The sequence below is a fragment of the Neofelis nebulosa genome, chromosome 10, assembly GCF_028018385.1.
Source record: "Neofelis nebulosa isolate mNeoNeb1 chromosome 10, mNeoNeb1.pri, whole genome shotgun sequence".
Taxonomy (NCBI): Eukaryota; Metazoa; Chordata; class Mammalia; order Carnivora; family Felidae; genus Neofelis; species Neofelis nebulosa.
In genome coordinates this window covers 10,019,172-10,031,454 of record NC_080791.1, presented here as the reverse complement: position 1 = coordinate 10,031,454, position 12,283 = coordinate 10,019,172, and the positions used below count along the sequence as shown (strand labels likewise).

The following is a 12,283-nucleotide window of genomic DNA, read 5'->3' as shown; positions in this document are numbered from 1 at the left end:
CCCCCAAAAGAGAATTAATCGCCTCTTCCTAAACCCTTAATATACATCGGAGTCTCTGACAAGGCTGTTAGCACATTAAGGGGAGCTTACCTATAACCCCTACTACAGACATTTGTGAACACACTTACCCTTCTAGCCAGCCGCGCTTCCATAGCTTGCCTCAGCTGCGCAGTAAGGTCCTCAGGGAAATGCGCCCAGTGCCAGCTCTACTATGTTGCTACGAGAAACAAACCATCATGCCTTACACTCACCCTTCAGACCAAACTAACTGCATACAGAATATAATTTAAACACCGAAGGTTGGCATTTGCAGAACATCATGATCTGGAACATCATTCTAAATCCTACTACAGTTGGCCCTTAAGTGACAAGGGGGTTAGGGACACTGACACCTTACACAGTCAGAAATCTGTGTGACTCCCCAAAAACTGAACTACTAACAGCCTAGCAGTGACCAAAAGTCTTACTGATAACCTAGACAGTTAATTAACATGTATTTTTTTATGTTATAAGATTTATATGCTGTATTTACCATAAAGCTAGAAAAAAATATAAAAACCCCAAAGAAGAAATACATTTACAGTACTATACTGTATACATTGAAAAAATCCACATATTAACTGGACCCGTGCAACTGCTGTTCGAAGGTCAAATGTATTTAACACTCCTCTTATACCAAACCACTCATACTCAATGTATTTCTGTCTCTTACATATGAGTCTTTTTTGTATCACAGTACTTTGTAATTTACGTCACTGCTAAGCCCTAGAAGGAAACTTAAATAGTCCTATTTTGGTGCTATATATGCAAAAGACACCAAGTACTACTGAATAAAACTATGGACAGTTAATACATAAAAGACTACAATACATTTTTATTATATAGCATTTTATTTTTAAAAAAACTTTATTTCATAGAATACATTTTCACATTAGAGATTCCTACAGTGGGAAAATAACAATTTATTACTTACAGTTTTATATTTGTAGAACATTAGGACAAGTAAAATAAACACATTTGAGGATTAAGTCTCAGTTCAGAATCTGTAATATTTTGATACATCTATAAGGGTACCTCTTCCCTACATGGAATTTTTCTACACTCAGAAGCTCTCCAGGCTCCTCCTCCCAAGCTTTAGAAATGAGTAATGTCAAAGAGCAGGATTTCCTAACTTTAAAATTTCCCTAGGACATGTAACCATTAATAACTGGTATAACAGAGAGGGAAGTTTTCAAAAATTAAACACTGACTAATTTTCTGCAAAGTCTTTACTTGTGAATGAACAGTCTTTCCCTTTCACCATCATTCCCAGGACAAACATAGACGTTTGATCAGGTATTGATAGTAATAAAGCTGAATTCCCTTTAAGAATTTGAAAAGCTAACAGGCAAAAGCTCATATGCAATGTTTAGTTATGCTGAGTCTTGTGAGAAGCTGGGAGACAACCCCATAAACTCACCAGAACAAGGAACTCAGTCCCTAAATTACTTGGATACAATTTCTCTCAAACCTTTTCCTCAAAGACTAAATTCTAAAAATAACCAGGCGATTAGGAGAAGAGGTTTGTCTCACCAATGGACTTATCTGTTATTTCCTCCTTATTGTGAGTTCAATGGCATGACAGAGCAGAGGCAAAGAGGTGTACAATCAATTCTCGTGGTATTAAGTCAAAAAGGTCAGAGCTTCCACAGCATGGCAACAGCTTTGCAGATGCCCACATCATGATAGTTGAAATAACACAGCCCAGCAAAGGTTAAAGCTGACAGGGCCAAAACTCCTGCCTTGGCGGTTTTCTGCAAAGCATCTCCATGAACATAGTCAGTAACCACTTGTCCAAGGCCCCTAAAGAAAAAAATAACAGTACAAAAGAAAGCGAAACAGCTAACTTGACTGCAAAATAATAATTATCAGGTTCAAAGTACAACTCAAGGTCAAAGAATCATAAACCAAAATGAGGGAATCAAGAGTTTCCCAGTAATATAATAAAGACATCTCTATTCTTCAGATTCAATTTTCCAGAGTTACTTCTATCAAAGACAGTAGTTAACTGCCACTCTATATACAAAATCTTGGTTGTTGTTTGTTTGTTTAATTAAAACAAATGCTCCAGGGGCACCAGCCTAGGTCAGTCGGAGAAGCGTGTGACTCTTTGATCACAGGGTAGTAAGTTCAAGTCCCACACTGGGTGTAGAGATTAATAATGAATAAATAAATAAATAAATAAATAAATAAATAAACAAACAAATAAACTTTAAAACAAATGCTCTATAGAATTTTTCATTAATTAAAAAAAATTTATGAAGCAGATATTATGTGCCAGAACCTGTTATAGATGTTGAAAGAACAGCAAATAAGACAGCATCCTTGCCTTTATGGAACAGATTCTAGTGAAGGAGAAAATAAATATGTATGTGCTATGAGAAAATATTTTAGAAAGGATGACCTGAATGAGAAGAACGTTCCAAACAGAAGTGACAATGACCTTGGCATCTTTGAGGAATAGTAAAAAGATTAGTGTGACTGGAGGACCAGATCATAATGGAAAGGCAGATCACATAGGGCCCTGAAGGTCATAATAAAAGTTTATTATTTCAGGGATGACTGGCTGGCTCAGTCCATGGAGCACATGACTCTTGATCTCGGGGTTGTGAGTTCGACCCTCACATAGGGTACAGGGATTACTTAAAAATAAAAATCTTAAAAAAAAAAAAAAAAGTCTGAATTTCATATGAAATGTAATGGGACACCACAGACGTGTTTTTAAGTAGGGAGTAACCTAAGTAAGGAGTGACCTAATTTTACTTTTTTTTAATTTATTTTTTTATTTATTTTATTTTTTTAACGTTTATTTATTTTGAGACAGAGAGAGACAGAGCATGAATGCGGGAGGGTCAGAGAGAGAGAGGGAGACACAGAATCTGAAACAGGCTCCGGGCTCTGCGCTGTCAGCACAGAGCCTGACACGGGGCTCAAACTCACAGACCGCGAGATCACGACCTGAGCCAAAGTTGGACGCTCAACCGACTGAGCCACCCAGACGCCCCTAATTTTACTTTTTTAATAACAGCTTTAGTGAGATATAATTCACATACCATAAAATTAACACTTTTTAAAGTGAGCAAGCACTATGCCCAATGTGGAGCTTGAACTCACGACCCTGACACCAGGTACCAGGCTCTACCCACTGCCCCAGCCAGGCACGCCCCATAAAATTAACCCTTTTTTGTGTACACTTCACTGGTTTGTAGTGTATTCACAAAGTTGTGCAACATCATCACTATTTAATTCTCATCACCCCAAAAAGAAACCCTGCATCCATGAGCTCATTATTCAACAACTAACTTGTTTTCTATTTCTACAGACTTGCCTATTATGTACATTTTATATAAATGAAATCATACAACATGTGGCCTTTTGTGTCAAGTTTCTTTCACTTCACATTTTCAAGGTTCATCAACATTGTGGCACGTACTTGGATTGTTTTTGCTTTTTGGCTATTGTAAATTACACTGTATGAATATTACTATTCAAGTTTTTGTGTCAGGATATGTTTTCAATTTTGAGGGATGTACACATAAAAGTGGAATCGATGAGTTATATGGTGACTCTAACTTTTTGTTAGAACTGCCAAACTGTTTTCCAAAGCGGCTCCAACTTCTTAAATTCCCAGCAGACATAGGAGGACTCCCAACTTCTCCACATCCTTGAAACACTTGTCATCGCCCATCTTTTTGATTACAGCCATCCTATTAAGTATGAAGTGGCAGCTCATTGTGGTTGTGATTTGCATTTCTCTAATAAAAAATGGTGTTGAGCATTTTTTCATGTTGCTTATGAGCCATTTGTATATCTCCTATAAAGAGATGTAATTTTTCTTTTAAAAAAGACCACCTTGGCTGCAGTATGGTGAATGGAGAGTGCAGGCAGCAGAAGAGAGGACAAGAACAGAAACAGAAAACCAGTTAGGAGGCAAATAAAGTAGCCTCGGCAAGATTGTTGGCTCAACCTAGGCTGGTGACGGGGGAGATGGTGTGAAGTGACAATTCAGACAGGCTATGTTTTAAAGAGGGAACAAACAGAAAGATCCGATGGACTGGATGTGGGATAAGACAAAAAGAAGTATCTGCAATAACTCCTAGGATTTTTGGCTTGAGCAACTATGATTTAATGGAGTTAGGGAAGAACAGGAAAGGAGGCAGCTTAAAGGGAAAATCAAGAGAGATTTGGGGCGGACAAGAGTGGCTTTGGCAATGTTAAATTTGAGGTGACTATTACACATTCAAATGGACTCCACTGGTTAGACAAGTGGAATCACAGGACTGCAGATCAAGAAGAGGTCAGATCTGAGCTCGCCTCAGGAAATTAGAGAAATTAAGAAAGGAAAACTGAGCCCAGGATTCAGGGCTTTCTCGTTCACAGGTCAGACAAGGGGAGAAGCTGGCATCAGAGACTGAGAAGGTGCAGCTAGTGAGGTGGAGGAAAATGGTGGGCACAGGGTCTACAGAGCCAAAAAAAATTATTTAAGGAGGGGATGGCCAATTAAGTTGAACGGTGCTGAGAGTTCAAGTAAGAGGAAGACCGAGAACAGACAGCTGGATTTGGAAAAATGAAGGTTTTGGGGGATATTGGTAAGAATGACTTCAGTCATGTAGTTAGGATAAAAGCCCAATTAATGTGGATTAAAAGAGAATGGATGCTGAGGAATTAATGCACAATTACAGACATTCTTTTAAGTCATCCTGTGTGTATGTGTGTGTGAGAGAAAGAGACAGAGAGAGAGAGAGAGAGAGAGAGAGAGAGAGAGAGAGAGAGAGAGAAGGAAGAATTAGTAAGGTAACTGGAGAATAGAATAAAAAATATATATAAATATATTATGTTAGAATTCTTAATCTGACTTTTCGTTGATTTAGATGGATCTCCTGCCAAGAACCACATATTAGAGAAATATTCCTGTACTTGTGATCTAATATTTCATATGCAATGGAATCCTGTATTTTGAAAGGTCTGTAGATTAAAGGGTAATTCCCCTGACCATCCCTAGAAAATTAGGTAAGCAAAATCCCTTGTAACACTAATCTACAAAATCATTCTGATAGATCACTTAACCTTCCCCGGGGTTTAGTGTCCACATCTGTAAAATAACAGGGTTGGTTAAGGTATTCCCAAGTCCTTTCAGTTCTAACAACCCAAAAATGCTTCCCCTGCCCACAATATCATGTTGTCCTTATAAAACAACATAAAATGAACTCAAAGATCCCAACTGTTATTTACAAACTTTTCAGAGGGTTCATTAACTTAGAAAGTCTAACAAACTACACTGGATAAAATAAATCGAAGCTGGGAATTCACTCATTCAATAAATATTTACTTAGTGTGTGTCAGGGACTGCTCTAGGCATTAAATATATATAACAACAAACAAAAACAGCCAAAAGTCTGTTTTCTTTTTTTAAAATGGGCAACACTTGGGGCGCCTGGGTGGCGCAGTCGGTTAAGCGTCCGACTTCAGCCAGGTCACGATCTCGCGGTCCGTGAGTTCGAGCCCCGCGTCAGGCTCTGGGCTGATGGCTCGGAGCCTGGAGCCTGTTTCCGATTCTGTGTCTCCCTCTCTCTCTGCCCCTCCCCCGTTCATGCTCTGTCTCTCTCTGTCCCAAAAATAAATAAAAAACGTTGAAAAAATTAAAAAAAAAAAAAATAAATAAAATGGGCAACACTTAACTACAGTGTCTAAGGACGCACAACTGAGTGATAAAACCACACTAAAATGTAAGGGAGTGATTACTATAAAAACCAGGATAATGGTTCCTGGTTGGGAGGATGCTGAACAGTTATGACTGAGGTAGAACACAGGAAGAAGCTTCTGGAGTAGGTGGCAACGTTCAATTTCTTGACCTGGGCAGCATTACCCTTGCAATAATTCATTAAGCCATGGATGTGATTCTTTTTTTTTTTTTTGCCATGGATGTGATTCTTGTAATTTTCTGTATCAGTGCTTTCATTCTAATGAGGGGAAACAAGGAATACACAAAATGATAAATAGATGATACAGTATAGTAGAAGGTAATAAGCACTACTGAGAAAAATAAAACAGGGGAGAGGGATAAGACATACTGGGAAGGACACTGTAATTGTGAATAAGTGGTTAGAGAAGGCTTCATTGAGAAGGTGACAGTTCAGATGTGAAGGAAATGAGGAATAAGCCATGTAACTAGAGAAAGAGCGTGTCAGGCAGAAGCAAAGTAGAGCCTTGAGGCCTGGAGTGTCCCTGGAGTGTCCAAAAATTATCATGAAAGCCGCTGTGAATGACAGAGAGAGTAGCTGGAAATTCAGGAAGAAAGAGAGCCAGACTACACTGGGTCGGTAGACCATCATGAGAATTCTGACTTTTGGTCTGAGGAAGGTTAAAAGACTGCAAAGTGTTTTGAGAAGGAGAATGTCTTCATCTGAAAGGATCACTGAGACTGCTGTGTTGGGAATAGACAGAAGGAGGACCAGTTAGGTGACTACTACTGAAACCAAAGATGATGACCAGGTTTCAGGCATGAACAATTAGAAGAGTGCAAATGCCATTAATTCAGATCGGCAAGAGTGCTAGAGGAAGAGATCTGGGGAGTCCACGAACTCAGTTTTATAACATGCTATATTCAAAATGCCTATTAGACATGGAAGAGAAGACATCAAATAGGCAGGCAGATACACAAATCTGGGCATACAAATACTTTATAGGTTTTAAAGTTGTCTACAGGTCTGATTATCTCAATCAACTTCTCCCTCATCTGCAGTAACGGGACAAGCTCACAGCAAATAAACTTAGCAACGTAACACTGAAGGGTCTGCTGTACTTGCCAGTGACTATGGAGCGTGAGGGCTGCAGCCAAGGAGTAGTCCATCGCAGAGCTGGGATTCAAATAAGCAGCTGGAATTAGGCCCAGGAGCAAAACACTGACCACCCTCTCACCAGTCCAGTGGAGAGATGAAGCCTTGGAACCAGCTATAAAAAGGAGGGACCAGATTTGTAAGAGTTGAAAGGGGAAAACACACATATCTCACATTCAGTATTTGCCACAAAATAACCCAGCTGACAGAATGGCAAATAGTATGCATATGAGACTTAACTGAGCATAAAGAGAATAAGATAAAGAAGGTAAATGAGAAAGATGCTATCTCCCTTCTTTGACGCTCTTTAGCTCGAGGTGTCACAGTGCCTATTTAAATGCATTAGAAGACTGATCCGATTTGCTGACAGGCCAGAAGATGGATGAACTACCTTTGCAGAACCACCAACCTTGGGCTTTAGTGTAATGGACAGATACTTTACGAATGTAAGTTAATACCAGCAAAGGAATTCCTTTAAAACATTACTCTTTTATTTACACATTCTAATTTTTAGAATTTGAAGGTAATACTAAAAATCCTCCCCCCAAAAAAACCAAACCAGCCAATTCAAAAAGTTCTGATGTGAACTTTTAGGATTATGGTCCTTCTTCTGTCCCATTACTTATAAATAGTCCAAAACAGGTGTGAACATGAACATGAAAACTTCTTTTAAATAAGTGAAAAACAAAGTGGGCTTTAAACATTTCTTCGGGAGCCTCTTTTTTGGTTACAGATCTCTTTGGGAATCTAATAAAAGGACAGAGATATTCCCCAGAAAAATGCACATGGACGCATACATTAAAAACCATGTTTAAAACTTCAAGGGCTTGCTTTCAGTCCCATGCACTTTAAATTAAAACCACTCTGCTAAATTTAACTGAACTAAACAAGACAAAATAACTCTAAAAAGCAGAAAAACTATACTTGCCTAATTTCTCATAATTCAGATGCAACTGTACATAAGTTACTGACTTAAGAATCAAGAGGAATCTTTATCTTTATAAAATACAGATCTTTCCAGACTCTAAAACTAGAAATAATAGTTGACTTACTATTCACTTACAGGTTTTCCATAATATTCACCCCAAAAATGCCATGTGATTTTAGTATCAACCTAAATAAAAATAATTCAGTTAACAGCTATAAATATGTATGACTTTTTAAATTGTCTATTATTCTAAATTACTTGTATATGGTTCCTCTCTATCAGCTAAATAAGAGTGACTATATTTTATAGACTCTTCCTACAAAACTATTTCCTTTAAAAAAATTGAAATTTTCGGGGCGCCTGTGTGGCGCAGTCGGTTAAGCGTCCGACTTCAGCCAGGTCACGATCTCGCGGTCCGTGAGTTCAAGCCCCGCGTCGGGCTCTGGGCTGATGGCTCGGAGCCTGGAGCCTGTTTCCGATTCTGTGTCTCCCTCTCTCTCTGCCCCTCCCCCATTCATGCTCTGTCTCTCTCTGTCCCAAAAATAAATAAAAAACGTTGAAAAAAAAATTAAAAAAAAAAAAATTGAAATTTTCATAGACTTAGACCAGAAGGGTTCTCTTTCAGTGTAAATGGCATCCTTCAACCATTGTGGCATTGTCTGCCCCAAGGTGCAGGCTAAACAGGTCTTCATCTGACAGAGTTGGACATAAGAATTCCACTCCACAGATAGCAAGTCCTGCCAAAGGCATGAAAATTACCCAAGACAAAGATGAAAAGAGCCCAAAAAGCAGCAGCAATGAAAGAAAAAAAAAAAAAAAAACGTACCATGGTGGTTGGGTGACAGGTGAATGTGCTGTGTTCTACACTGTCCTGGGGTAGGTTGGTCCTGGAGAAATGCTGAGACATAAGCAGGTCTGACTACTGGAATTCGGAGAAACAGAGCTGAGGAAAGAGATATAAGGGAGGTCATAAACATTTCTCCTTTAACAGGAATAACAGACTTTCTAAATGACCATAAGCAAGCTATTTACTCCAAACAGGGGATAACAACTCATTTGTAAAACGAGGACAGTATATATTTCCCTGGATTACTATGAAGTCAGACTAAGTAGCCATTGAAAGATTGAAAAATCAATGAACCACTTATGTAAAAGGGCTTCACTCTTACCAATTTTATAAAGTAAATTATAGGGCACCTGTGTGGCTCAGTTGGTTGAGGGTCTGACTCTTGATTTTGACTCAGGTCATGATCTCACGATTCATGGGTTCAAGCCCCATATGGGGCTCTGTTCTAGCAGTGTGGAGCCTGCTTGCTCGCTCTCTCTCTCTCTCTCTCTCTCCCCCCTCACCTGCTCGCATGCGCACTCTCTCTCAAAATAAACTTCAAATAAATAAATAAGTAAATAGTAAATTATAGTTCCTTTCTCTTTCCATTTATTCATCTGTTCATCCAACAAACATTTACTGCAGGTAAAAGCATGCTCTTCATTGGAGCAAGAGACAAGACAGTCTTTGTCCTCAAGGAATTCAGTCTAATTTAGGAAGTACATCTATTACCATCTTACTTTTCAAGATCAGTTTCTCCACTTGTACTCCTTTCTAATTTTTTTAAATGTTTTATTTATTTTAAGAGAGAGAGGCAGAGAGGAGGGGGGACAGAGAATCCCAAGCAGGGTCTGTGCCCTCAGCAAAGAGCTCAATGTGGGGCTGAACTCACTAACGAGATCATGACCTGAGCCTAAGTTGGACGTTTAACCGACTGAGCCACTCAGGCACCCCTACACTTGTACTCTTGAACCTATCCCGTTCTGTCCCCTTTTTGATCCTGTCTCTTGGTTAAAAACTAGACCTAGTTCATGCAATGCCACCACTTACTAGCTGTGAGGTGATGAGCAATTAAGTTAAACAGCCTCTCTAAGTCTAAATGTCCTTATCTGTAAAATGAAAATAGTAGCACTTACTTCATAATACTCCACTGAAAATTAATATATGAAAGGTGCTTAGCATAATTCCCAGAATGTCATAATTACTCAATAAGAGGTAATTTCTCTCCTGTGTCTTTCACCTCTCCTTCCTTCCTATTGGCCATTTCCAACTATGCTTCTTTATTTTTTTTTTAATATAATTTATTGTCAAGTTAGATAATATACAGAGTATACAGCGCGCTCTTGGTTTCGAGGGTAGATTCTCATGATTCATTGCTTACATCCAACACCCAGTGCTCATCCCAACAAGTGCCCTCCTCAATGCCCATCCCACATTTTCCCCTCCCCCTCCCGCCTCCCCCATCAACCCTCGGTTTGTTCTCTGTACTGTATCTCAGTTTGTAACTATTTTTTTCCTTCCCTTCCCCCATGGTCCTCTGTTAAGTTTCTCAAGTTCCATATATGAGTGAAAACATATATGTCTTTCTCTGACTGACTTATTTCACTTAGCATAATACCCTCCAGTTCCATCCACACTGTTGCAAATGGCAAAATTTCATTCTTTTTCATTGCCAAGTAGTATTTCATTGTATATATATATGCCACTGCTTCTTTATCCATTCATCAGTTGATGGACATTTGGGCTCTTCCCATAATTTGGCTCTTCCAATTATGCTTCTTTAAAGTGTTGGCTAAATCACCTCCACTTATTCACTTCCCTATCATTCTTCAACTCTGAAACTTATTGTCATCCCTACTAAAACTGCTTTAAGTTGCCAATGGTCTCCATGTGATCACATCCAACAAACACCCTTTAATCTCCACCCTATTGGACCTTTCCTCTCTTCTGTTCTGATGAACTCTCTTCTAGTCCTCCCTTTGATTGTCTGACATCCTATATCAAACTCCTCCCACATTCACTCTTAATGTTTTCCCAACTTTCTATCATCTGCCCATTGCTCTCCTCATGTCTTAAGACCACCCTTGGCCCTTCTGTCCACTCAGCTTATTCTACCCATAAGCTGATGACACCCAATTCTGTATCTGCAACCCTGCTATCTCTCCAGAGTTTCAGAAGTGTCAGTGCCTCCTGGGTCTCTCCCCTGAGATACCCTACATGATCCTCAAACTCACCATGCCAAAAATTACATTCATCCTTCAACTCACTTTCTCAACCAAACTCGTCTTCCATTTGCTTGTTCGCCACTTTATTTAATAACATCCCAGCCACTCTTTAACCTAAACCAAAAATCTGCAAGTCATGTAAAATTTCCCTCCCTAAATTGTCAATCACCAAATCATACTGATGTATCTCCTTAACATTTCTTGAGATAATCTGCTCTTTGTTTGTACTACTCCAACAGTGTCCTATCTCATCTCCCTGACGTGTGTCCTAGCCGGTCCCATCTCCTATGATGGCCATCTACCACAGTGTTACTCAAGCGATCGATTTAAACTGCAACTCTATGTCAAATCTTTCAATGGTCCCCTTCAGAGCAGGTAAATGCACACTCCTTATCAAGACAAGTTCTTCCATGATTTGATTCCAGCTCACCTTTCCAGATTCATCTCTCATTCCTCACCTTCAGTTTCATGCACTAATATCTAGTTTATTTACTCTCCTACTTCACATTCCTACACCTTCATCATTACTTTAGCTCATTCCAGTAGTTCCAACTGTAATGTCCTTTGTCCTGTGGCCTTCCTTATCCTCAAGACTCAAATAGGACACACTTCCTTCAGGAACCAAGAGAGGGTAACCTTTCCAAAACATACAGCTAAATATGTTCTTCCTCTGGACTACCATAGTAATTTATGTACAGTACAACAGTTTGTGCTTTATGTTAAGTTATGCTTACGTGTGTTTTCCGTATAAAAATGAAAACTCTGCGAGGACAGGAACTATGTTTTATTCACATCTGTATCCCAATCCTACTACAGTGTCTGGTTGAATACAAATGCCCAGGTGAATGATTATCAAGTTGATCTCCCGACCCCTATGCCAACGCCGGGTAAATGGGCAAGACCAGGCATTGGGACTTAGAGCCTAACACACTTTTCCAATGCAGGGTGGGTGCATTCTACGGACATTGTATGGGGAGAAAAAACAGAACTCTTATGAATAGCTGCAGCAGGACCGTAACTTCCAGGAGCTCTCTTTCAGATCATCCATCCCCACGTCAGCCCTGAGCGGGAGTGATAACGCGCTCGGGAGAACGTCTGGGCGCGTAGGCAACAGTGATTACCGCCATGGTTTCGACAGAAGCCAGATGGGCAAACGGAATGGAGAGATTCCCTGCTCAAGAGGCCTCGTCGCCTGGAGGCAAATCCTCACCGCACTCCCTTCCCTGGCTGGAGACTGTACTAAGAACCTCCGGCTGCCAGGACCCCTCACCTCGGCCTCCTTGCGCACCACACAGGACACCCAGCCGCCAGAGATTCGCCATCTTTCTCCCGAAGGTTCAAGGTCACCCAGCAACCCGGAAGCAGTCCCTCGATTACTCCCACCCCTCGACAACGAAAGAAAACAAGAAACAGGAAAATGCCGGGTGAA

The 12,283-nt window shown here is 39.9% G+C and overlaps 1 protein-coding gene across 2 annotated transcripts; it reads right to left on the bottom strand.

Moving 5' to 3' along the window:
- Positions 1-871: 871 nt before the first annotated feature.
- SDHD (succinate dehydrogenase complex subunit D) lies at positions 872-12,277 on the bottom strand. 2 transcript variants are annotated; one of them, XM_058690287.1, is made up of 4 exons: positions 12,125-12,277; positions 8,630-8,746; positions 6,846-6,990; positions 872-1,842 (listed from the first exon to the last, which is right to left on the bottom strand). In XM_058690287.1, the coding sequence occupies exons 1-4, from the start codon at positions 12,174-12,176 to the stop codon at positions 1,677-1,679; spliced, it is 480 nt and encodes a 159-aa protein (XP_058546270.1). In that variant the 5' UTR covers positions 12,177-12,277; the 3' UTR covers positions 872-1,676. The 2 variants fall into 2 exon arrangements, with proteins under 2 accessions (XP_058546270.1, XP_058546271.1); XM_058690288.1 differs by lacking the exon at positions 6,846-6,990.
- Between the last annotated feature and the right edge of the window lie 6 nt (positions 12,278-12,283).

What these genes read in the sequence shown, in the direction of transcription:
- SDHD (XM_058690287.1), bottom strand. Translation starts at nt 12,176, where the DNA reads ATGGCGAATCTCTGGCGGCTGGGTGTCCTGTGTGGTGCGCAAGGAGGC. An exon ending in TGGTGCGCAAGGAGGCCGAG is followed by an intron (nt 8,747 to 12,124) that starts GTGAGGGGTCCT and finishes CTCTTTCCTCAG; the next exon opens with CTCTGTTTCTCCGAATTCCA. An exon ending in CTCACGCTCCATAGTCACTG is followed by an intron (nt 1,843 to 6,845) that starts GCAAGTACAGCA and finishes TTTTTTCTTTAG; the next exon opens with GGGCCTTGGACAAGTGGTTA.